The sequence below is a fragment of the Salmo salar genome, chromosome ssa02 (genome assembly GCF_905237065.1).
Source record: "Salmo salar chromosome ssa02, Ssal_v3.1, whole genome shotgun sequence".
Lineage (NCBI taxonomy): Eukaryota > Metazoa > Chordata > Actinopteri > Salmoniformes > Salmonidae > Salmo > Salmo salar.
Window position 1 is genome coordinate 57,166,255 of NC_059443.1, and position 24,381 is coordinate 57,190,635.

A 24,381-nucleotide genomic window follows, 5' to 3' on the forward strand; every position below is an offset into this window, starting at 1 on the left:
AGACAACACCAAGCTCCTGAAGCAGAAACAGACGGGTTCGGTTCAGGCGTCCTCTAGGCCTATGGTGTGGTAGCAGTAGAACACAACAAAGCAGCACAGTCAGACTGAAACCCCAGTCAACTCAACACCCACTGCCTTCTATACTACAGTACAGTGTATCTCTAACCAGGCTAACAGTACAGTGCAGGGAGTGTACCAGCAAGTCTGCAGAGCGAGAGGTTTTCTCGCCTCGCTCTCCTCCTCCATGCTTTACAGACACAGCAGCAAACTTTGTCATCTTTAATTCAGGTCGCGGCGGGCCTGAAGACTTTGCAAACCTCCCACCCACTCAGTCTGGGCCCGGAGCACCTCCCCAGGGTCCTAGAGCCGCGCTAACTGCTAGAATTAGCCGCTCCTATCATATCAGATGGATGTTGGCGCTAGCTAGCCGTTAGCCCCAGGGTTCTAGAAGGAGTTCACTAGGAACCACAGGCAGGGAGTTCTAAAGGCTAACTTTATGTTAGCCGCTCCTATCATATCAGATAGATGTTGGGACTAGCTAGCCGTTAGCCCCAGGGTTCTAGAAGGAGTTCATCACTAGAAACCACAGGCAGGGAGTTCTAAAGGCTAACTTTATGTTAGCCGCTCCTATCATATCAGATGGATGTTGGGGCTAGCTAGCCGTTAGCCTCTTCCTATCATATCTCTTCCTGTCATATGATCTGGATGAGGCGTGTGCTACCCGTTAACCTCCCTTTCTCCTCCTTTCCTGTAATGTGAGCTGACAGCCTGGGCAAGGATGCTTTCTACTCTGCTCTGTTTCTCCTCCCTCTTGTTAAAGAGTAGCGGTTCGCTTTTAGCGGCCACGGCACTCAGTCCAGTGCACATTATGAGCTCAGAGGAAGTCAAAGGTCGAAATGGCTCATCTTCCCATACTTATTTGACTGGCCCCATTCCAGTAGTTTTGAAGTGTGTCCTTCCATCCTTCCTTGAGGTAATCACTAATCACAGATGTAACACGTTTTGATTGGTGAAAGCAAAGGGTTCACAGCTTTCCCACTCTCAGCCATGTCTATTAGTAGCTAAGTTTCTATCCAATTGAAACATTTTTTAATGAGAATATTCTAAAATCTGCATAAAGAAAATATTTTCCCACCAGTTGGGTTTCCAGCAAAGTGACTTGTTGCAGATACTAATCAGTGCGTGATGAAGTAGTGCACATACAATTTACTTTTTCGCTTAAGTTTTCGTGTACTGAATAAAAATCTAATTATCAAATCAAATTGTATTTGTCACATGTGCCCGAATACAACAGGTATAGACCTTACAATGAAACGCTTACTTACAAGTCCTTAACCAACAAAGCAGTTTTAAGAAAAATACCCAAAAAATATATTTAAAAAATAAAATAAAGTAACAAATAATTAAAGAGCAGCAGTAAAATAGTAATAGCAAGGCTATATACAGGGGGTACAGAGTCAATGTGCGGGGGCACCGGTTGGTCGAGGTAATTGAGGTAATATATACATGTGGGTAGAGTTATTAAAGTGACTTATGCATAGATAATAACAGAGAGTAGCAGCAGCATAAAAGGGGGGCAATGCAAGTAGTCTGGGTAGCCATTTGATTAGATGTTCAGTAGTCTTATGGCTTGGGGGGTAGAAGCTGTTTAGAAGCCTCTTGGACCGAGACTTGGCGCTCTGGTACCGCTTGCCGTGCGGTAGCAGAGAGACCAGTCTATGACTAGGGTGGCTGAAGTCTTTGACAATTTTTGGGGCCTTCCTCTGACACCGCCTGGTATAGAGGTCCTGGATGGCAGGAAGCTTGGCCCCAGTGATGTACTGGGCCGTCGCACTACCCTCTGTAGTGCCTTGCGGTCGGAGGCCGAGCAGTTGCCATATCAGGCAGTGATGCAACCTGTCAGGATGCTCTCAATGGTGCAGCTGTAGAACCTTTTGAGGATCTGGGGACCCATGCCAAATCTTTTTAGTTTCCTGAGGGTGAATAGGCTTTGTTGTGCCCTCTTCACAACTTTCTTAGTGTGTTTGGACCATGTTAGTTTGTTGGTGATGTGGACGCCAAGGAACTTGAAGCTCTCAAGCTGCTCCACTACAGCCCCGTCGATGAGAATGGGGGAATACTCGGTCCTCCTTTTCCTGTCGTCCACAATCATCTCCTTTGTCTTGATCACGTTGAGGGAGAGGTTGTTGTCCTGGAACCACATGGCCAGGTCTCTGACCACCTCCCTGTATGTGTCACGACTTCCGCTGAAGTCGGTCCCTCTTCTTGTTCGGGTGGCGTTCGGCGGTCGACGTCACCGGCCTTCTAGCCATCGCCGATCCACTTTTAATTTTCCATTTGTTTTGTCTTTGTTTTACACACCTGGTTTCAATTCCCCAATTACATGTTCATTATTTAACCCTCTGTTTTCCCCATGGTTTTTGTGAGTGATTGTTTTATTGTAAGTTGGGTCCGTTGTTTGTGGGCTTGGTATTACTTCATGTATTTGGATAATTTTGAGTAAAGTTCATTGTGTTACTCATCTCTGCTGTCCTGCGCCTGACTCCTCTGCACCAGCTACACCCAGAACCTTACAATAGGCTGTCTCGTCGTTGTCGGTGATCAGGCCTACCACTGTTGTGTCATCGGCAAACTTAATGATGGTGTTGGAGTCGTGCCTGTCCGTGCAGTCAATGTGTTTGCATTGCATTTTCAACTGCAATTTTGCTGTTGCGTTAAATAGTGAACGTGCCTACTCTGGTCTTGGTACGTGCGCTCTAGCCAACAGCTCGCAGATACAGTGCGGGTAGGCTACACGGTGAGATTAATGGATAAGCGCAATAATGTTTTTATTTGTCAAAACGGCAGTCAAACATTGATCATCATGTCACCAAAATATGACCCTCGACATTTATTGGAAAGGAGCATCAAGCTCATTCCATGCACTTTCACCACCCTGTGAAGTTCATAACATATTTCATCTGTAGCCTAATGTAAACTGCATGGTTTCTCGAGTCGTAGTGGGAGGACCATACAACAGTTTACTTAGATATTTTTATTGATTTATTTATTTATTTCACCTTTATTTAACCAGGTAGGCAAGTTGAGAACAAGTTCTCATTTACAACAGTGACCTGGCCAAGATAAAGCAAAGCAGTTCGACACATACAACAACACAGTTACACATGGTGTAAAACAAACATACAGTCAATAATACAGTAGAAAAATAAGTCTATATACAAAGTGAGCAAATGAGGTGAGATAAGGGAGGTAAAGGCAAAAAAAGGCCATGGTGGCGAAGTAAATACAATATAGCAAGTAAAACACTGGAATGGTAGATTTGGTAGATTTGCAGTGGAAGAAAGTGCAAGTAGAAACAGAAATAATGGGGTGCAAAGGAGCTAAATAAATAAATAAATACAGTAGGGGAAGAGGTAGTTGTTTGGGCTAAATTATAGATGAGCTATGTACAGGTGCAGTGATCTGTGAGCTGCTCTGACAGCTGGTGCTTAAAGCTAGTGAGGGAGATAAGTGTTTCCAGTTTCAGAGATTTTTGTAGTTCGTTCCAGTCATTGGCAGCAGAGAATTGGAAGGAGAGGCGGCCGAAGGAGGAATTGGCTTTGGGGGTGACCAGAGAGATATACCTGTTGGAGCGCGTGCTACAGGTGGGTGCTGCTATGGTGACCAGCGAGCTGAGATAAGGGGGGACTTTACCTAGCAGGGTCTTGTAGGTGACCTGGAGCCAGTGGGTTTTGCGACGGGTATGAAGCGAGGGCCAGCCAATGAGAGCGTACAGGTCGCAGTGGTGGGTAGTATATGGGGCTTTGGTGACAAAACGGATGGCACTGTGATAGACTGCATCCAATTTATTGAGTAGGGTATTGGAGGCTATTTTGTAAATGACATTGCCGAAGTCGAGGATCGATAGGATGGTCAGTTTTACAAGGGTATGTTTGGCAGCATGAGTGAAGGATGCTTTGTTGCAAAATAGGAAGCCAAATCTAGAATTAACTTTGGATTGGAGATGTTTGACGTGAGCCTGGAACGAGAGTTTAGTCTAACCAGACACCTAGGTATTTGTAGTTGTCCACATATTCTAAATCAGAACCGTCCAGAGTAGTGATGCTGGACGGGTGGGCAGGTGCAGGCAGCGATCGGTTGAAGAGCATGCATTTAGTTTTACTTGTATTTAAGAGCAGTTGGAGGCCACGGAAGGAGAGTTGTATGGCATTGAAGCTCGTCTGGAGGGTTGTTAACACAGTGTCCAAAGAAGGGCCAGAAGTATACAGAATGGTGTCGTCTGTGTAGAGGTGGATCAGAGACTCACCAGCAGCAATAGCGACATCATTGATGTATACAGAGAAGAGAGTCGGCCCAAGAATTGAATCCTGTGGCACCCCCATAGAGACTGCCAGAGGTCCGGACAACAAGCCCTCAGATTTGACAAACTGAACTATATGATATGATGGTTATTATATCAGTATTTGCACATAAAGGCTTTTCCACCGCCATTCCTCGCATAATACATTTTACCGACACAAAAAGATCCCACCATGTCGAACGGACAAATGATCTGTCGGCATTTATAAAATTGTACCGACACTTCCTGTTTCCATCACAGCTGTCAGGGTTTATTTTTTATACGCTATGACTTTACTCACATAAAAGCAGTGGATGGAAACGTGGTTAGTCATTTTCTTCAAAGACAGGACGGAAGGATGCATTTTAGTATGTTGGGAACGTGGCCCCTCTCTTTTTCTCCCTGATAGCAGAGCGACACAAGCAGGAAACAGGAAGGGCCTGAGCTGGTGTGGGACGGATATCCTGTCCCCCCCTAACGTCACTCCTCTACAACCCTGACTGTCTTTTCCTTTCTGTTTCTCTACTCCAACTCAATGAGCCTTGGTGTGGTTTTAGCCAGCGGTGTTGTCAGAGGTTCTCTGTGGTCTGGCGGTTGTAATTTCAAGGTGAAAGGGGACTATGTGTTGGCATGGCGATGGGCTGTTTGAGGACGACGACAGCCAGGGGGTGATGTGTTGTTTTTGTATCGTTTACAGTTTTGGGGGGAGAGGGCTGTGATTTCCTATAGCAGTGATTCATTCAGTCTCCCGCTGGTTCCCTGATTGTTTGGCTGGTTTGCTGGCTGGCTTTCTCCCTGAGGGAATTGCAGCTTGTGGTAACCACTGTACAGTCAAGCTCCGATTTAGAGCTCAGAACATTGGCAATTTCAGGGGGGACTGTGGACTGGAGAGATGTGAAGTCTTGAACGTTGTAGCTAGCTATCATCCTCCTGAAATATGTATTTAGCCTGCATTTGAGTTTTCTACAAACACATGCTAATATTTGTTCTATCCTATCTTTCCAATTTCCTTCCTCTCCCTCTTTCTGTCTTCTGTTACCCCCTTTCCTCTCTCTCCCTTCCCCTTTTTCACCCGTCATCCTTCCCCTCCCTCTTCCCCCTATCCAGAGTGACCCAGGTGGGCTGTCCGTCTTAGAGCAGCTGGGTCTGGACCAGAGCTCGGACTTCTCAGACACCACGGTGCAGCAGCGTCTTGATGAGCAGAGGGAGAAGATCCGCAGGGAGATCAGGAAGGAGCTGAAGATCAAGGAGGGGGCTGACAATCTCCGCAGGGCCACCACCGATAAGAGGAATGCCTCCCAGGTAGGCTAGGTTTCCTCCCCTTACACTCTTACTATAAGTCCCCCCTTTTACAATGTAATATAACAGTTTTGTTTTGTTTTATTGTGTTTATTGGGTCTTATCAAATAAAGCATAGGGTGTTACAAGTAAGTTATCATAGGGACACAGCACAACACGAGGCATTACACATTCACTGACAAGCATTGATGTAAAGTGCTACGAGCATTGGAAAGTTGCTATATAAATGTCATTTGTTGTTATGTGTTATTCATTAGGTGGATTCCCAACTACGCAGCTCCAACCGTAAGCTGGAAGACCTGCATGCTCAGTTACAGGAGCTGGACGCTCACATCATGGTGAAGGGGGAGACGACAACAAGGGTATGTTTTTAGATGATTCCATTTATACTTTGCGTTTTACGTGTCGCCCTTGCGTAGTCATAGCCATGCAAGTATGAAAAGGGAGATTTTTGGTTGTCATGATAGATTAAACCTCAAGGTATTGCTTTGGTATTACGATGACAACATGTATCTGACCTTTGACCTCCCCACCCCCCAGATGACCCACCCCAGTCCCCGGGGGCGGAGAGCCGCTCGTCAGCAAGCCAGGACCGCATTGCCGCCCTGGAGAGACAGCTCAACATCGAGCTCAAGGTCAAACAGGGAGCCGAGAACATGATTCCAATCTACGCCAACGGATCCACCAAGGTACTGTCCTCTCTAACCAACCATCTGCTGATTCATTCCCTCTGTACTTACCGCACCTCTTTCCTCCCTCCCCCATCTGCTGATTGTCCTTGTCTCCTGTCACCTCGGGTCTTTTTTCTAGGTCCTCCCCGCTTAAATGCATGCTTCACCTTAATCTACAGCGATCTGAAAACACAGAAACCGGGAAAAGCAACATGGTGGATTTATACCAGGATTTAGCTTTAGCCTGCATATGTATATCACATCAGTGCAGATGCAGAAAAGAAAATAAAGCAATTTAGACTTGAGATGATTCATCACATCTTCTACTTCCTGACATGTGACCCGGGTCTTCCTGTGTCTTTCTCCTCCTCCTCCAATCAGGACAAGAAGATGCTGCAGACGGCCCAGCAGATGCTGCAGGACAGCAAGACCAAGATCGACATCATCCGCATGCAGATCCGCAAGAACGTGCAGGCCACTGAGCACACCGAGGACACACAGGGTAGGACAGTGTATACTTACCTGTCTGTGTGTCCATCTGTCTGGGCGGCCCTCTCTCTGTGTGTCCATCTGTCTGGGCGGCCCTCTCTCTGTGTGTCCATCTGTCTGGGCGGCCCTCTCTCTGTGTGTCCATCTGTCTGGGCGGCCCTCTCACTGTTTGTCTGTGTCTCTGTCCATTTATTTGTCTGATTTGCAGGTCAATACTTTTCCACTGTCCAACTGTCTGCCTGCAAAATGTAACTGTCTATTTTGGACTGTGGAGATAAAACCTGTACCTCCGAGACACATTATATCTGTGAGGCTGCAAGGTTGCCAGCACATTTCAATCCGTCAAATGGCAGTTCAGTCAAAAGGCCATCAATACAATACTGCCCAGAGAACTGCCCGAGAGAACATGCATACAAACGCTTTTGCGCTCAAACATTGACTCGCAAAGTACACACACACACACACACACACACACACACACACACACATGCACACTAGCACTCATCGTGCGTTATGAGTTAGCAGGCGATCGATGAATCTCAATGGCATGTGAAGGGGCCTTTATGGGCCCTCCATCCTCAGGAAACAGCTAATGGGGTCATCTGGAGAAGCGAGGGATTGATGGAGGTCAAGAGAGGTAGATGGAGGGAAAGGAGTAAGGAGGAGAGAGCAACTGAAAGCTATTTGGAGGGATTTTAAGCATAATGTATTCCTATGGGCAGGCTTTTTCTGGTGTACTCATCTGTACCCAACGGAACTCTGGCTAGTGAGGATAGTTATTCGCTATGGAATATGTCTTCCAGGTTTTTTCCTCATCGCTGGTCAGAAGCACTTCTTTAACTTTCAAATGTAGACCTATATGATGAGGGATCGTTGTTAAAGCAGGGTGAATGTGGTGTTGAGGATGGGATTTTCACCATAAGTGCCTTTAGTGGTTACTAAGCCAACGACTTCCACTTCCACACACACACTTGCAAAAACAGACCCCCATCACACACTCACCTAAAGGTAAACACATACTCACACAAAGGTAAATACACACTCCCTCTGTATATACACAAATGCGCACGCGCACACACATACACCCTTTACAGTCAGTCAGAAGGGTCTCTGGCACCCAGCCGAAGACCTTATTAGGAGATAAAGGAATTCAACCACATACCCACCCACCTTTCTCCTCTCTCTCTCTCTCTCTCTCTCTCTCTCTCTCTCTCTCTCTCTCTCTCTCTCTCTCTCTCTCTCTCTCTCTCTCTCTCTCTGTCTGTTTCTTTCTCTCTGCTTCTCTCTCCCCCTCTCCTCCCTCTCCCATAAGCACAGTGTACACTCTAAACCAATACAGGACATCCAAAAGGTTTTATCCTCGACAATAGTCCAACACATATTGATGAAATGTCTCAACCCCTCTGCTATTCCGCAGTCTGAATAAAAGGAAGTGTCATCTTGAGTTTATGTCCCAGTACTCCCGGAGAGAAGCCATATTTCCCACATCACCAGTGACGGGTGAAAGCAGAATGGTAGAAGGACCGTTCCAGTCTAGTCCGTTCGCCTGTCAAGTCAGTTCAGATTAGTGGCTGTGACAGAAAGCATAAAGTACAGTACCTAAACTACTCTGACCATCTTTCTCTCAGGGATAGAGTTTTCCTGATAAATAAAACAATCCAGAGTATATCAGAATATATCAGAGTATATCAGAATATATCAGAGTATATCAGAAACTCCTAGACTATTATTGAAGTTAACCTATGTCAATCACATGCATTAAACACATACACCTAGGTCTACTCACTCCTTATATACACTTTTCACTCATCCCCTCTCCTCTCCCTCTCTCTCTCTCTCTCTCTCTTCCCTCCCTCCTCCAGGTAACCAGGATGTGTGTGGTGTGGAGCTGCGTATTGAGGAGCTGAGGCACCACTACAGGGTAGAACACGCTGTGGCAGAGGGAGCTAAGAATGTCCTCCGACTACTGGGGGCCAGCAAGGTCCAGGATAAGAAGGCCCTGTCAGAGGTACACACCACATGCACGTGTAGACACACACAGAACACGAACACACAAACACACACCACATGCACGTGTAGACACACACAGAACACGAACACACAAACACACACCACATGCACGTGTAGACACACACAGAACACGAACACACAAACACACACCACATGCACGTGTAGACACACACAGAACACGAACACACAAACACACACCACATGCACGTGTAGACACACACAGAACACGAACACACAAACACACACCACATGCACGTGTAGACACACACAGAACACGAACACACAAACACACACCACATGCACGTGTAGACACACACAGAACACGAACACACAAACACACACCACATGCACGTGTAGACACACACAGAACACGAACACACAAACACACACCACATGCACGTGTAGACACACACAGAACACGAACACACAAACACACACCACATGCACGTGTAGACACACACAGAACACGAACACACAAACACACACCACATGCACGTGTAGACACACACAGAACACGAACACACAAACACACACCACATGCACGTGTAGACACACACAGAACACGAACACACAAACACACACCACATGCACGTGTAGACACACACAGAACACGAACACACAAACACACACCACATGCACGTGTAGACACACACAGAACACGAACACACAAACACACACCACATGCACGTGTAGACACACACAGAACACGAACACACAAACACACACCACATGCACGTGTAGACACACACAGAACACGAACACACAAACACACACCACATGCACGTGTAGACACACACAGAACACGAACACACAAACACACACCACATGCACGTGTAGACACACACAGAACACGAACACACAAACACACACCACATGCACGTGTAGACACACACAGAACACGAACACACAAACACACACCACATGCACGTGTAGACACACACAGAACACGAACACACAAACACACACCACATGCACGTGTAGACACACACAGAACACGAACACACAAACACACACCACATGCACGTGTAGACACACACAGAACACGAACACACAAACACACACCACATGCACGTGTAGACACACACAGAACACGAACACACAAACACACACCTCATGCACGTGTAGACACACACAGAACATGAACGCACAAACACACACCACATGCACGTGTAGACACACACAGAACACGAACGCACAAACACACACCTCATGCACGTGTAGACACACACAGAACACGAACACACAAACACACACCACATGCACGTGTAGACACACACAGAACACGAACACACAAACACACACCACATGCACGTGTAGACACACACAGAACACGAACAAACACACACCACATGCACGTGTAGACACACACAGAACACGAACACACAAACACACACCACATGCACGTGTAGACACACACAGAACACGAACACACAAACACACACCACATGCACGTGTAGACACACACAGAACACGAACACACAAACACACACCACATGCACGTGTAGACACACACAGAACACGAACGCACAAACACACACCACATGCACGTGTAGACACACACAGAACACGAACACACAAACACACACCACATGCACGTGTAGACACACACAGAACACGAACGCACAAACACACACCACATGCACGTGTAGACACACACAGAACACGAACGCACAAACACACACCACAGAACTCATTGCGTGCAAACTCACTCTACATGGATGCATATGAATCCATACATACAGAACATAATTACTGTCTGAACACACACTTACAACCCCATTCTCCAGAGTTGTGTTCATTGGGTACAAACAGGTGAAAATCTGTCCGTACAGATTCCAAAAATAAACCTTTAGAAGTTCATTGAAACGTTTTCATGCCCACCGAGCTCGACCCTGGTTTGGTCTTTAGGGTCTCACCCCTATCCTTCCAAATCCCTGAATCTCTCTACCTCCAAGCCAAGTGTCATTTGTAAACCCACATTTCTATAAAGTACACACACTCCTGGTCTGATTTCGAGTATCTCAGCCCACTTCCGCCCCTCTCATCTCCAGGCCCAGTGTCGTCTGAGCGAGGCGTCCCAGCGGTTGGACGTCCTGAGGGACTCTCTGGACCAGCGTCTGGCCGACCTGCCGGAGGACCACCCCAAGGCCTGCCTCATCAAGGAGGAACTAGTCCTGGCCGCCTCCCCGGCCTTCAGCTCCCGCCACAGTGCCCCCTACCTTCACAACCAGTACAGCACCCTCAGCAAGCCCTCCCCGCTCACTGGTGAGACACACTGGTCTAAATGTGTCAGTAGGATTGACTGTACACAACACTCAATAGTATCCATCACGTTCAACCATCTACGAATATAATATACCATTTAGCAGACGCTTTTATCCAAAGTGACTTACAGTCATGCGTGCATACATTTGACATACTGTACATTCACACTCGTTCTGTTTCGCTGGCATCATGCCCTGGCTTACGGATTCTTCTTGATGGTGGACTGTTGACAGCGGTTTCATAGCGTTTAGCTTCACCATGCCATTTCAAAATAAACATGGATAGGAGCATCTTTACGTCAAGTGATGAAGCGTTTGCTTTAGGTTAGATAGTGGTGTCTGGAAGGCTCTCTACTCTCTGTCCTCGTGTCCCCGTGTCTTCAGGTACTCTCCAGGTGCAGCTGCTGGGCTGTGTGGGGGTGTTGGAGGTGGTCCCGGGGCGCAGTAAGGGCACGGCGGTCATGTTGCCCTGCTACAGCCCCGGGGAGGGACGCTCCTTCATGAACCGCAGCAGCAAGAGCAACCTGTACGGACGCAGCGGGAGCGTCAGCGGCAAGACTCCCAGCAAGACCGACGAACTCTCCTGTGAGTGGCTAGGGTAGAGTGTGCGTGTGTGTCAAATGAACCATACCGTCACCATGAATTGTGCTGTTAAATGGATATTTATGTAAAGGTGTGTTTGTGTAGTGTGTGTAATAATTGTGTGTGTTTGTAGCGGAGGTGAGTGCGGTGCTGAAGATGGATAACTCAGTGGTGGGTCAGACAGCCTGGAAGAGTGTAGGGGAGCAGGCCTGGGACCAGACCTTCACTGTGGAGCTGGAGAGGGTGAGCGGTCTCACACACACACACACGTACACACACACAGACAATATTATGCATTCAAATATGCTTACACAAGTACAAATGTCCTCTCTCTCTCTCACACACACGCAGGCACGTACTCACTCATACACTCACAAAAGAAACAAGTCTTCACACACACACACACACACACACACACACACACACACACAAAAGGACCAAACCTCTTCACACACTCTTGCTCCTACACTAGTCAGCTCTCTGAAGAGGTATCATGTGTCTGTGTATATATCTTAGTTGAAACCTGTTAATGTGTGTGTGTGTGTGTTCCAGTCCAGGGAGATGGAGATAGCAGTGTACTGGAAGGACTACCGCTCGCTGTGTGCTCTCAAGTACCTGAAGCTGGAGGACTTCCTGGACAACCAGAAACACCGAGTTCAGCTGGAGCTGGAGCCACAGGGGCTGCTTCTGGCTGAGGTAGGTTTACACGCACGCGCACACACACACACACACACACACACACACGCACACGCTGTAAACTTGACATCATTAAAGAAGTATCAAAACCGTGTTTGGTAAGTGAGTTGATAGATCCATTATATAGAGTGCAGGTGTGACGTGTGTGATTTGTTCAGGTGATATTCTTCAACCCGGTGATTGAGAGAGTCCCACGCCTTCAGAGACAGAAGAAGGTCTTCTCCAAACAGCATGGTGAGAGAGGGCAGGGAGAAATCCAGAACCTACTAGTACAGTGGATATCTTACTACAGTATTTCCCACAGAGCTAGAATGAGATTGTATTTCTCTGGCGTTTTTATTATGATGATAACGGAAGGGTTGACCTCACCATAGCACCCCCTTGTGGTCATAACACATTTAACCGCATGGTGTCTATTGAAAATGGGTGCGTTTGCTGCTGTGTCCAGCTGGATTTATTGTGTGTGTGTGTGTGTGTGTGTGTGTGTGTGTGTGTGTGTGTGTGTGTGTGTGTGTGTGTGTGTGTGTGTGTGTGTGTGTGTGTGTGTGTGTGTGTGTGTGTGTGTGTGTGTGTGTGTGTGTGTGTGTGTGTGTGTGTGTGTGTTTGAACTGTTCCGGTGTGTGTTTGCAGGCAAGGCTTTCCTGAGAGCTCGTCAGATGAACGTTGACATCGGGACCTGGGTCCGACTCTTGAGGAACGCTATCCCCACTGTCAACAACACAGGAACCTACAGCCCCAATGCACACAACCTCAACTCTGGGTATTACACACACACACCCACACACACACAAACGACTTGGTGTGTGGCCCACGCAAGCAACTTGTACCCAAGTATCTACTCCTCAAATTCATCCCTCTAAGTTGTTGAATGAACTCCACGTAGAATGCTATGCACTCGGGACCCTGTAGCTAACCACCCTTTTGTGTCTGTATGTGTGTGTGTTTGCATATACATGTGTGTGTGTGTTTGCACGTGTTTTCAGGGAGATCTCAGTGGAGAAACTAAGTCTGGACAGTGACTCTCCAGTCAGGCATGATTACAGGAGAGACTCTGATAATAACACCCCGGTGAGAGAGGGACAGAAAGACGAGAAACCCAATAAGAGAATAGCAAAATACAACATGAGAGGAACCTCACACACTCACCCACTTTATTTACCTCTCTCTCTCACTCCTGGCTTTGCTTTTCCCCCTCCATCTCTATCCTCTTCATCTCCCTCTGCTCTCTATCCTCTTCTTCCCTCCATCTCTCTATCCTCTTCTTCTCCCTCTGCTCTCTATCCTCTTCTTCCCTCCATCTCTCTATCCTCTTCTTCTCCCTCCTCTCTTTTTCTCAGGAGCGGTTGCCAGTGATTGAGCCCTTCTCTCCCCCAGACCTCACCCCTGATCGCCCTGCCCAAACCCCCCCTCTGAGCAGGTGTGCAACCACACTCGTACCCACGGACGCGGTCACTATGCGGACAGACGAGTGGTCATTTACATACACCTACACACACGAGGGTTTCACACACACAACAATGTTATATTGGCGGCTACCAGTGACCATGTGCCTTCCAGGCACCTCCGTTAACGTATGAACTGTTCAAATCAAATCAAATGTATTTATATAGCCCTTCTTACATCAGCTGATATCTCAAAGTGATGTACAGAAACCCAGCCTAAAACCCCAAACAGCAAGCAATGCAGGTGTAGAAGCACGGTGGCTAGGAAAAACTCCCTAGAAAGGCCAAAACCTAGGAAGAAACCTAGAGAGGAACCAAGCTATGAGGGGTGGCCAGTCCTCTTCTGGCTGTGCCGGGTGGAGATTATAACAGAACATGGCCAAGATATTAAAATGTTCATAAATGACAAGCGTGGTCAAATAATAATAATCTCAGTAGTTGTCGAGGGTGCAGTAAGTCAGCACCTCAAGAGTAAATGTCAGTTGGCTTTTCATAGCCGATCATTGAGAGTATCTCTACCGCTCCTGCTGTCTCTAGAGAGTTGAAAACAGCAGGTCTGGGACAGGTAGCACGTCCGGTGAACAGGTCAGGGTTCCATAGCCGCAGGCAGAACCGTTGAAACTGGAGCAGCAGTACGGCCAGCCCAGACAGGAAGACCACGTCAGTGACTCAACCCACTCAAGTGACGCACCCCTCCTAGAGATGGCATGGAAGAACACCAGTAAGCCAGTGACAGCCCCTGTAATAGGGTTAGAGGCAGAGAATCCCAGTGGAGAGAGGGGAACCGGCCAGGCAGAGACAGCAAGGGCGGTTTGTTGCTCCAGTGCCTTTCCGTTCACCTTCACACTCCTGGGCCAGACTACACTCAATCATAGGACCTACTGAAGAGATGAGTCTTCAATAAAGACTTAAAGGTTGAGACCGAGTCTGCGTCTCTCACATGGGTAGGCAGACCATTCCATAAAAAATGGAGCTCTATAGGAGAAAGCCTTGCCTCCAGCTGTTTGCTTAGAAATTCTAGGGACAATTTGGAGGCCTGCGTCTTGTGACCGTAGCGTACTTGTAGGTATGTACGGCAGGACCAAGTCAGAAAGATAGGTAGGAGCAAGCCCATGTAATGATTTGTAGGTTAGCAGTAAAACTTTGAAATCAGCCCTTGCCTTAACAGGAAGCCAGTGTAGGGAGGCTAGCACTGGAGTAATATGATCAAATTGTTTGGTTCTAGTCAGGATTCTAGCAGCCGTATTTAGCACTAACTGAAGTTTATTTAGTGCTTTATCCGGGTAGCCGGAAAGTAGAGCATTGCAGTAGTCCAACCTAGTAGTAACAAAATTAATTTTTCTGCATCATTTTTGGACAGAAAGTTTCAGATTTTTGCTATGTTACGTAGCTGGAAAAAAGCTGTCCTTGAAACAGTCTTGATATGTTCTTCAAAAGAGAGATCAGGGTCCAGAGTAACACCGAGGTCCTTCACAGTTTTATTTGAGACGACTGTACAACCATCAAGATTAATTGTCAGATTCAACAGAAGATTTCTTTGTTTCTTGGGACCTAGAACAAGCATCTCTGTTTTGTCCGAGTTTAAAAGTAGAAAGTTTGCAGCCATCCACTTCCTTATGTCTGAAACACAGGCTTCTAGCGAGGGCAATTTTGGGGCTTCACCATGTTTCATTGAAATGTACAGCTGTGTGTCATCCGCATAGCAGTGAAATTTAACATTATGTTTTCGAATGACATCCCCAAGAGGTAAAATATATAGTGAAAACAATAGTGGTCCTAAAACGGAACCTTGAGGAACACCGAAATTTACAGTTGATTTGTCAGAGGACAAACCATTCACAGAGACAAACTGATATCTTTCCGACAGATAAGATCTAAACCAGGCCAGAACTTGTCTGTGTAGACCAATTTGGTTTTCCAATCTCTCCAAAAGAATGTGGTGATCGATGGTATCAAAAGCAGCACTAAGATCTAGGAGCACGAGGACAGATGCAGAGCCTCGGTCTGATGCCATTAAAAGGTCATTTACCACCTTCACAAGTGCAGTCTCAGTGCTATGATGGGGTCTAAAACCAGACTGAAGCGTTTCGTATACATTGTTTGTCTTTAGGAAGGCAGTGAGTTGCTGCGCAACAGCTTTTTCTAAAATTTTGAGAGGAATGGAAGATTCGATACAGGCCGATAGGTTTTTATATTTTCTGCACAGGAAGCAGCTCTTTCAGTAGTTTAGTTGGAATAGGGTCCAGTATGCAACTTGAAGGTTTAGAGGCCATGATTATTTTCATCATTGTGTCAAGAGATATAGTACTAAAACACTTTAGTGTCTCCCTTGATCCTAGGTCCTGGCAGAGTTGTGCAGACTCAGGACAACGGAGCTTTGGAGGAATACGCAGATTTAAAGAGGAGTCCGTAATTTGCTTTCTAATGATCATGATCTTTTCCTCAAAGAAGTTAATTAATTTATTACTGCTGAAGTGAAAGCCATCCTCTCTTGGGGAATGCTGCTTTTTAGTTAGGTTTGCGACAGTATCAAAAATAAATTTAGGATTGTTCTTATTTTCCTCAATTAAGTTGGAAAAATAGGATGATCGAGCAGCAGTGAGGGCTCTTCGATACTGCACGGTACTGTCTTTCCAAGCTAGTCGGAAGACTTGCAGTTTGGTGTGGCGCTATTTCCGTTCCAATTTTCTGGAAGCTTGCTTCAGAGCTCGTGTATTTTCTGTACCAGGGAGCTAGTTTCTTATGACAAATGTTTTTAGGGGTGCAACTGCATCTAGGGTATTGCGCAAAGTTAAATTGAGTTCCTCAGTTAGGTGGTTAACTGATTTTTGTCCTCTGACGTCCTTGGGTAGGCAGAGGGAGTCTGGAAGGGCATCAAGGAATCTTTGGGTTGTCTGAGAATTATTTGTTGCGATTGCAAACGTAATAAAATGGTGGTCCGATAGTTCAGGATTATGGGGAAAAACATTAAGATCCACAACATTTATTCCATGGGACAAAACTAGGTCCAGTGTATGACTGTGGCAGTGAGTAGAGACATGTTGGACAAAACCCACTTGGACAAAACCCACTCCGAAATCCTTTTGGAGTGGGTCTGTGGACTTTTCCATGTGAATATTAAAGTCACCAAAAATTTGAATATTATCTGCTATGACTACAATGTCTGATAGGAATTCAGGGAACTCAGTGAGGAACGCTGTATATGGCCCAGGAGGCCTGTAAACAGTAGCTATAAAAAGTGATTGAGTAGGGCTGCATAGATTTCATGACTAGAAGCTCAAAAGACGAAAACGTCTGGGGTTTTTTGTAAATTGAAATTTGCTATGGTAAATGTTAGCAACACCTCCGCCTTTGCGGGATGCACGGGGGATATGGTCACTAGTGTAACCAGGAGGTGAGGCCTCATTTAACACAGTAAATTCATCAGGCTTAAGCCATGTTTCAGTCAGGCCAATCACATCAAGATTATGATCAGTGATTAGTTCATTGACTATAACTGCCTTTGAAGTGAGGGATCTAACATTAAGTAGCCCTATTTTGAGATGTGAGGAATCACGATCTCTTTCAATAATGGCAGGAATGGAGGAGGTCTTTATTCTAGTGAGATTGCTAAGGCGAACACCGCCATGTTTAGTTTTGCCCAACCTAGATCGAGGCACAGAAACGGTCTCAATGGGGATAGCTGAGCTGACTACACTGACTGTGCTAGTGGCAGACTCCACTAAGCTGGCTGGCTAACAGCCTGCTGACTGGCCTGCACCCTATCTCATTGTGGAGCTAGGGGAGTTAGAGGCCTGTCTATGTTCGTAGATAAGATGAGAGCACCCCTCCAGCTAGGATGGAGTCCGTCACTCCTCAACAGGCCAGGCTTGGTCCTGTTTCTGGGTGAGTCCCAGAAAGAGGGCCAGTTATCTACAAAGGAGGGGAGGGGGAGGGGCAGAAAACAGTTTTCAACCGATTGAGTTGTGAGACTCTGCTGTAGAGATCATCACTCCCCCTAGCTGGGAGGGGGCTAGAGACAATTACTCAATGCCAACACATCTTTCTAGCTGATTTACACGCTGAAGCTATGTTGCGCTTGGTGACCTCTGACTGTTTCATCCTAACATCGTTGGTGCCGACGTTGATAATAATATCTCTATACTCTCTACACTCGCCAGTTTTAGCTTTAGCCAGCACCATCTTCAGATTAGCCTTAACGTCGGTAGCCCTGCCCCCTGGTAAACAGTGTATGATCGCTGGATGATTCGTTTTACATTTACATTTACATTTTTACATTTTAGTCATTTAGCAGACGCTCTTATCCAGAGCGACTTACAAATTGGTGCATTCACCTATAATATCCAGTGGAACAGCCACTTTACAATAGTGCATCTAAATCTTTTAAGGGGGGGGTTAGAAGGATTACTTTATCCTATCCCAGGTATTCCTTGAAGAGGTGGGGTTTCAGGTGTCTCCGGAAGGTGGTGATTGACTCCGCTGTCCTGGCGTCGTGAGGGAGCTTGTTCCACCATTGGGGTGCCAGAGCAGCGAACAGTTTTGACTGGGCTGAGCGGGAACTGTGCTTCCTCAGAGGTAGGGAGGCGAGCAGGCCAGAGGTGGATGAACGGAGTGCCCTTGTTTGGGTGTAGGGCCTGATCAGAGCCTGAAGGTACGGAGGTGCCGTTCCCCTCACAGCTCCGTAGGCAAGCACCATGGTCTTGTAGCGGATGCGAGCTTCGACTGGAAGCCAGTGGAGAGAGCGGAGGAGCGGGGTGACGTGAGAGAACTTGGGAAGGTTGAACACCAGACGGGCTGCGGCGTTCTGGATGAGTTGTAGGGGTTTAATGGCACAGGCAGGGAGCCCAGCCAACAGCGAGTTGCAGTAATCCAGACGGGAGATGACAAGTTTTAAGTCTAATACTGCGGGTAATGGAGTCGCCAATGACTAGGGTTTTCAATTTGTCAGAGCTAATGGTGGGAAGCTTCGGCGTCTCAGACCCCGTAACGGGAGGAGTAGAGACCAGAGAAGTTTCGGCCTCTGACTCCGACTCGCTGCTTAATGGGGAGAACCTGTTGAAAGTTTCTGTCGGCTGAATGAGCGACACCGGTTGAGCATTCCTACAGCATTTCCCTCCCGAAGCCATGAGAAAGTTGTCCGGCTGCGGGGACCGTGCCAGGGGATTTATACTAACGTTACTATCTGTACTTACTGGTGGCACAGCCGCTGTTTCATCCTTTCCTACACTGAAATTACCCTTGCCTAACGATTGCGTCTGAAGCTGGGCTTGCAGCACAGCTATCCTCGCCGTAAGGCGATCGTTCTCCTGTATATTATGAGTACACCGACTGCAATTAGAAGGCATCATGTTAATGTTACTTAGCTTCGGCTGTTGGAAGTCCTGATGAACCATGTCCAGATAAAACGTCCGGAGTGAAAAAGTTGAATGAAAAAAGTTGAGTGAGGGAAAAACAAAAAATATAAACGGTAATTAAAAAGTAAAAACCGTAAAGTAGTCAGGTAGCAAAGTAAGGTTGGCAACAAAACGCACAGCAGCACGTAAACAAGTCTGCAAGTTGAATGCTGTACACACCTCTGGCCATGCTGGACCAGTCACTGTGTTTACTGTGTAGATATTATTTATTGTGGAAACGTGTGTCTCTCTCTACAGTAAACATAAGAAAACCCTGTGCCTCCAGGACTTCAGGCTGATCGCTGTGCTGGGCCGGGGACACTTTGGAAAGGTACGCGTTTCTAACCTCCCTCTGGCCTTAAAGTCCAAATAAACACTTTGATTTAGTCTGAAATGCGACCCTTGAACCTTTTCTGTTTTACCTGTCCTCTCTCTTAGGTGCTGCTGTCAGAGTACAAGAAGACAGGAAGTATATACGCCATCAAGGCCCTGAAGAAAGGAGATATTGTTGCACGGGATGAGGTGGAGAGGTGTGTGTGTGTGTGTGTGTGTGTGTGTGTGTGTGCGGAGCTTTCATTTATACATTTACAAACTTGACTTGTTTTTACATGACTGCAACAATTTGTCATCACACAAGGATTGAAATTGAACTCTGAAAGCACAGATCTCATTTTCATCACCTCCGTTGTTGTTTTTCTCCTCTCCCTCCCTCCAGTCTGATGTGTGAGAAGCGTATCTTTGAGACGGTGAACGTCTCCCAGCACCCCTTCCTGGTCAACCTGTTTGCGTGTTTCCAGACCCCAGAACACGTGTGCTTCGTCATGGAGTACACGGCTGGCGGTGACCTCATGATGCACATCCACGCTGATGTCTTCACTGAACCACGGGCTGTGTACGTAGTCCCAGAGTGTGTGTGTGTGTGTATGTAGTCCCAGAGTGTGTGTGTGTGTGTGTACGTAGTCCCAGTGTGTGTGTGTGTGTGTGTGTGTGTATGTAGTCCCAGAGTGTGTGTGTGTACGTAGTCCCAGAGTGTGTGTGTAAGTAGTCCCAGAGAGAGAGTGTGTGTGTGTGTGTGTGCGTGTGTGTGTGTGTGTAGTCTGAGTGTGTGTGTGTATGTAGTCTGAGTGTGTGTGTGTGTGTGTGTACGTAGTCCCAGAGTGTGTGTGTGTACTTAGTCCCAGAGTGTGTGTGTGTATGTAGTCCCTGTGTGTGTGTGTGTACTCCACTTAGTTTTTTTAATAGGTGTCTTACATGTTTCTGTCTCTGTTGACAGGTTCTATTCAGCCTGTGTGGTTCTGGGGCTGCAGTTTCTCCATGACCACAAGATTGTGTATCGGTGAGTCAATGACACACATCTACTCTCTTGGCGTTCTGTCCAAGTCCATGACCGGTCTGTAACATTTTCTATCTCCTCCCTCCTCCAGAGACCTTAAACTAGACAACTTACTGCTGGATACAGACGGATATGTAAAGATTGCCGACTTTGGACTCTGTAAGGAAGGTGAGTGGTCAGAAGTTTGTCGAATCTTTACACTTCTATGACGCATACGTCTGGATACCTAGTGTGTGTGAACACTTATGTGAGTGCGAGTTTGTGTGTATCTGCCTGCGTTCGTCTCTTCCGGCCTGCGTAACACTGTGTAATAACATCTCCCCCTCTATAGGGATGGGCTATGGGGACAGGACCAGTACGTTCTGTGGTACTCCAGAGTTTCTGGCCCCTGAGGTCCTGACCGACACCTCTTACACCAGAGCAGTGGACTGGTGGGGCCTGGGGGTCCTCATCTATGAGATGCTGGTGGGAGAGGTGAGACGTCATTGAAGAGTTGGACAAAATATAGATATGGAAGGACAGAAAATATCTGTCCACTCTTTATTTGAGTAGACATATTCAATGTACATCACTTGGTAGCAGTATACCGTGAACAGAAATGTCGCATCACGGCAAAAAAAGTACATCTCCTTGGGTTTGGTTTGTGTCTATATTGTGAGGTCTGGTATTTATAAATGGGTTTCCCACTCAATTGTATGAGTGTATTTCTCTGCTAGTCGCCCTTCCCTGGTGACGATGAGGAGGAGGTGTTTGACAGCATCGTGAATGACGAGGTCCGCTACCCACGATTCCTCTCCACAGAGGCCATCGCCATCATGAGGAGGGTATGTGACCACACACATAGGTCCATGGTCTGTGGCACCTCACAGATTTGTCCATTTAATGATGGTAATGTTGTAGTTCTTGTCTCTTTAATTCATGATTTTGTTTACCTGGGAACAGCAGTTCTGAAAAGACTCTCTCTCCCAATAACCCCCATAATTCTCTCATTAGCAAGTTTAGTATAACAGCTGGTAGTTTGACTTCCATAATGGCTATCAATATTCGTGTGTGTGTGTGTGTGTGTGTGTGTGTGTGTGTGTGTGTGTCATGAACAGCTGTTGAGGAGGAACCCAGAGAGAAGACTAGGCTCTGGTGAGAAAGATGCTGATGAGATAAAGAAACAGCCTTTCTTCCGGGTGAGTCAGAAATCCATGACACCATATTCATCTTTTTCCATTTCTCTTCATCCCACACTTGTTGTTTTTGCAGGAACATATTTTTCCACTGTGATTTTGCTTTTTGTTAACCCTGTTTTCTCTCTCTCTCTCTCCTCCAGGGTCTGGATTGGGAGGCCCTGCTACAGAGGAAGCTTCCCCCTCCCTTCGTTCCCTCCATCAAGGGCCGAGAGGACGTCAGCAACTTTGATGAGGAGTTCACCGCCGAGCCTCCCGCCCTGACGCCGCCGCGCGAGCCCCGCACGCTCTCCCGCAAGGACCAGGACAGCTTCTGCGACTTCGACTACGTCTCCGACCTCTGCTAGGGGTCGAGAGGTTGTGACCTCTATCACGTCATCGTCATATGAGGGTCATGGGGTCACGGCAGTCTGCAAGGGTGGTCTGCTGCATCCACCACACTGTGAATGTGATATGAGAAACGGAGAAGGGTCGGTCTGTAGTGTAGTCTACGTCTGTGTGGGAGGTATGAACTAGAGGAGATTAATGCAGACCCAGGCCAAGACTCTGTGACTGTGTTTTTTTTTTATACTGCAGCAGCATCTCACACAACTGTGAGAAGGGGCCGTCAATAAGACTGGTGGTTGATGGGAAATGAAGTTCTGTTACAATGAGACGTGGCTATGTTTTCCAAAGGAAAAGAAGACAGAAAAAAAGAAACTGTGACGCCCGCTAAGCTTGTGCCACCTCCTCCCTATCTAGAACACTCCATTGGCTGTGTCCTTACAAGAACATGTCATAACATGTGTAACTTCTACTACACAGTCAACCCCTTTTAACTTTGCCTTCCAGTTCCATCCTCCTTTGTGCCAGTGTTGTAGTCTGCTCTGATTCTGCTCTGAGATCTGAGGATCTCCATGTAACGTTCAGTGTTGGGATCCATTCCATTTCAATTCAGTCAATTCAGGAAGTCAATTGGAATTTCAGTTTATTTCCTGAATTCAAATGGAATGGTGCCCCAACCCTGGTTCCTTCATACTGTGACAAAACACAAATAATATTTGGGAGAGGGTGTGGTGGGGTGGGTGCATGGCTTGAAATGATGCCTTAAATTTCTACTGGGATCTATAGAATTGCATTTCATGTTGTTATTTTGTGGTCCTTGGTAACTAACTGTGGTCCTTGGTAACTAACTGTGGTCCTTGGTAACTAACTGTGGTCCTTGGTAACTAACTGTGGTCCTTGGTAACTAACTGTGGTCCTTGGTAACTAACTGTGGTCCTTGGTAACTAACTGTGGTCCTTGGTAACTAACTGTGGTCCTTGGTATGCAATGAGGGTGATAATGTTTTACATAAATGCTAAGAGGAGAAAAGGAAGTACCTCCATCTGCCTATCAAAATGATTGCTTGGAGGAAGTTGAATCAACAGTGTGTAGAATCATCTATATATATGTACTCTACATTGTTACAATGTTGTGAACAATCACCCATCAAGTTACCCAATGTTAGTCTTGTGTCAACAGAAGGGTAAAGAACCACTGCTTGGAGGAACGGTCAATTCTGATCCAACCAGATCCCTAGTGCATTCACAATGGGCAATTGTTGCCCTTTTAACATTCTTTAAAATGTTCTGATTTGAGTTATTATGGGGGGGAAAAATTCGACAGTGCTTTTGGTTCTGTTTTTGGTTGATAATGAAGTCGTTGAGAAAAGCAACAGAGAGCGTTATTGAATTTATCCTGTTGCCTTTTAATTGGTCCAGTCTGTGAATTTTATATAAGGGTGTGTCATGTGGCAGTCTACACCTGTGCCATTTGGTCATATCTGAACACACAAAAGAAAGGCTGAAGGATGCATGTCTCGTTCCAAACATTTAAATATTCACACAAACGTACACACACAGAGACTTTAATGCTCAAGACACTCAAATTCAATCAGTGGCATGAAGTGGACACACATCCAAGCAATGAATCATGCTCAGGCTTCTCCAGGTTGAAGTGACCATTAAGAACGGATCTAGGATCAGTTTATTCCAACCTCATCCACTAGGAAAGAAAACTGACTTCAGGTCAGAACTTAGAGGCAGCTTCATCCTCCAACTACAGTACATGCTCATCTGCAGAAGTCAATAGAAAACAAACTTTACCTCCCTTGTCTCTGTGTATGGGGGTGTGTTTTGAATCATGTTTGTCTGGCTGCAGACTCTACTTATCTTGTGTACGACTATACAAAAGGAAGTGAAAGTATGAGATTAGTTATTTATAAAGAAAATCTGTTGGGAAAATTTGTGTATACGGTTTACTGTGTTTGATTGGGTGTCTCATCATCAGACCATTCTCTGTCACCTCCCTGCTATTAATGCAATACTGTATCTTTACAAGTAAGATGGTCATAAAACAAAGGTCATTTTTAGACAAGCTTTACCATGTAAACTCATGAAGAATTGTCCTCTCATGTCCTCTCAAATTCATGTAGAAAACAAAAAATAGATGCAAACATCAACATCCACCTTGTAATAAATCACAAAAATGCAGCTTTATTTATGTTTTGAATGGGCTCTGTGTGATGAGCTAGTAAATTGTAGGACTATGCTAATTTGGAAAAATAGTATTTTTTTATTTGCATGATATATTGACATGCATACTTTAGTTCATTACATTGTGTCAATGAGTTCTATGGCCCCAAAGTTGACAGCAAATTTTACAACA

At 46.3% G+C, this 24,381-nt stretch overlaps 1 protein-coding gene across 2 annotated transcripts in view; it reads left to right on the top strand.

Annotated features, from left to right (window-relative positions):
• The window catches only part of LOC106587417 (serine/threonine-protein kinase N1), a 37,342-nt gene extending 13,385 nt beyond the window's left edge, over positions 1-23,957 (top strand). Inside the window, exons 2-23 of one of the 2 annotated variants that reach the window (XM_014175820.2) lie at positions 5,447-5,641; positions 5,896-6,000; positions 6,179-6,327; positions 6,691-6,811; positions 8,661-8,806; positions 10,860-11,073; positions 11,457-11,657; positions 11,788-11,897; positions 12,207-12,350; positions 12,509-12,584; positions 12,981-13,110; positions 13,334-13,418; positions 13,688-13,767; positions 19,444-19,516; positions 19,624-19,715; positions 19,901-20,077; positions 20,459-20,521; positions 20,610-20,686; positions 20,850-20,992; positions 21,235-21,342; positions 21,616-21,696; positions 21,837-23,957. In XM_014175820.2, the coding sequence (XP_014031295.2) occupies positions 6,295-6,327; positions 6,691-6,811; positions 8,661-8,806; positions 10,860-11,073; positions 11,457-11,657; positions 11,788-11,897; positions 12,207-12,350; positions 12,509-12,584; positions 12,981-13,110; positions 13,334-13,418; positions 13,688-13,767; positions 19,444-19,516; positions 19,624-19,715; positions 19,901-20,077; positions 20,459-20,521; positions 20,610-20,686; positions 20,850-20,992; positions 21,235-21,342; positions 21,616-21,696; positions 21,837-22,040 (2,358 nt within the window). In that variant the 5' untranslated portion in view covers positions 5,447-5,641; positions 5,896-6,000; positions 6,179-6,294 and the 3' untranslated portion in view covers positions 22,041-23,957. Of the gene's footprint in view, positions 1-5,446; positions 5,642-5,895; positions 6,005-6,178; positions 6,328-6,690; positions 6,812-8,660; positions 8,807-10,859; positions 11,074-11,456; positions 11,658-11,787; positions 11,898-12,206; positions 12,351-12,508; positions 12,585-12,980; positions 13,111-13,333; positions 13,419-13,687; positions 13,768-19,443; positions 19,517-19,623; positions 19,716-19,900; positions 20,078-20,458; positions 20,522-20,609; positions 20,687-20,849; positions 20,993-21,234; positions 21,343-21,615; positions 21,697-21,836 lie in introns of both variants that reach the window. The other variant, XM_045706621.1, reaches the window with a different exon arrangement.
• Positions 23,958-24,381: the final 424 nt, after the last annotated feature.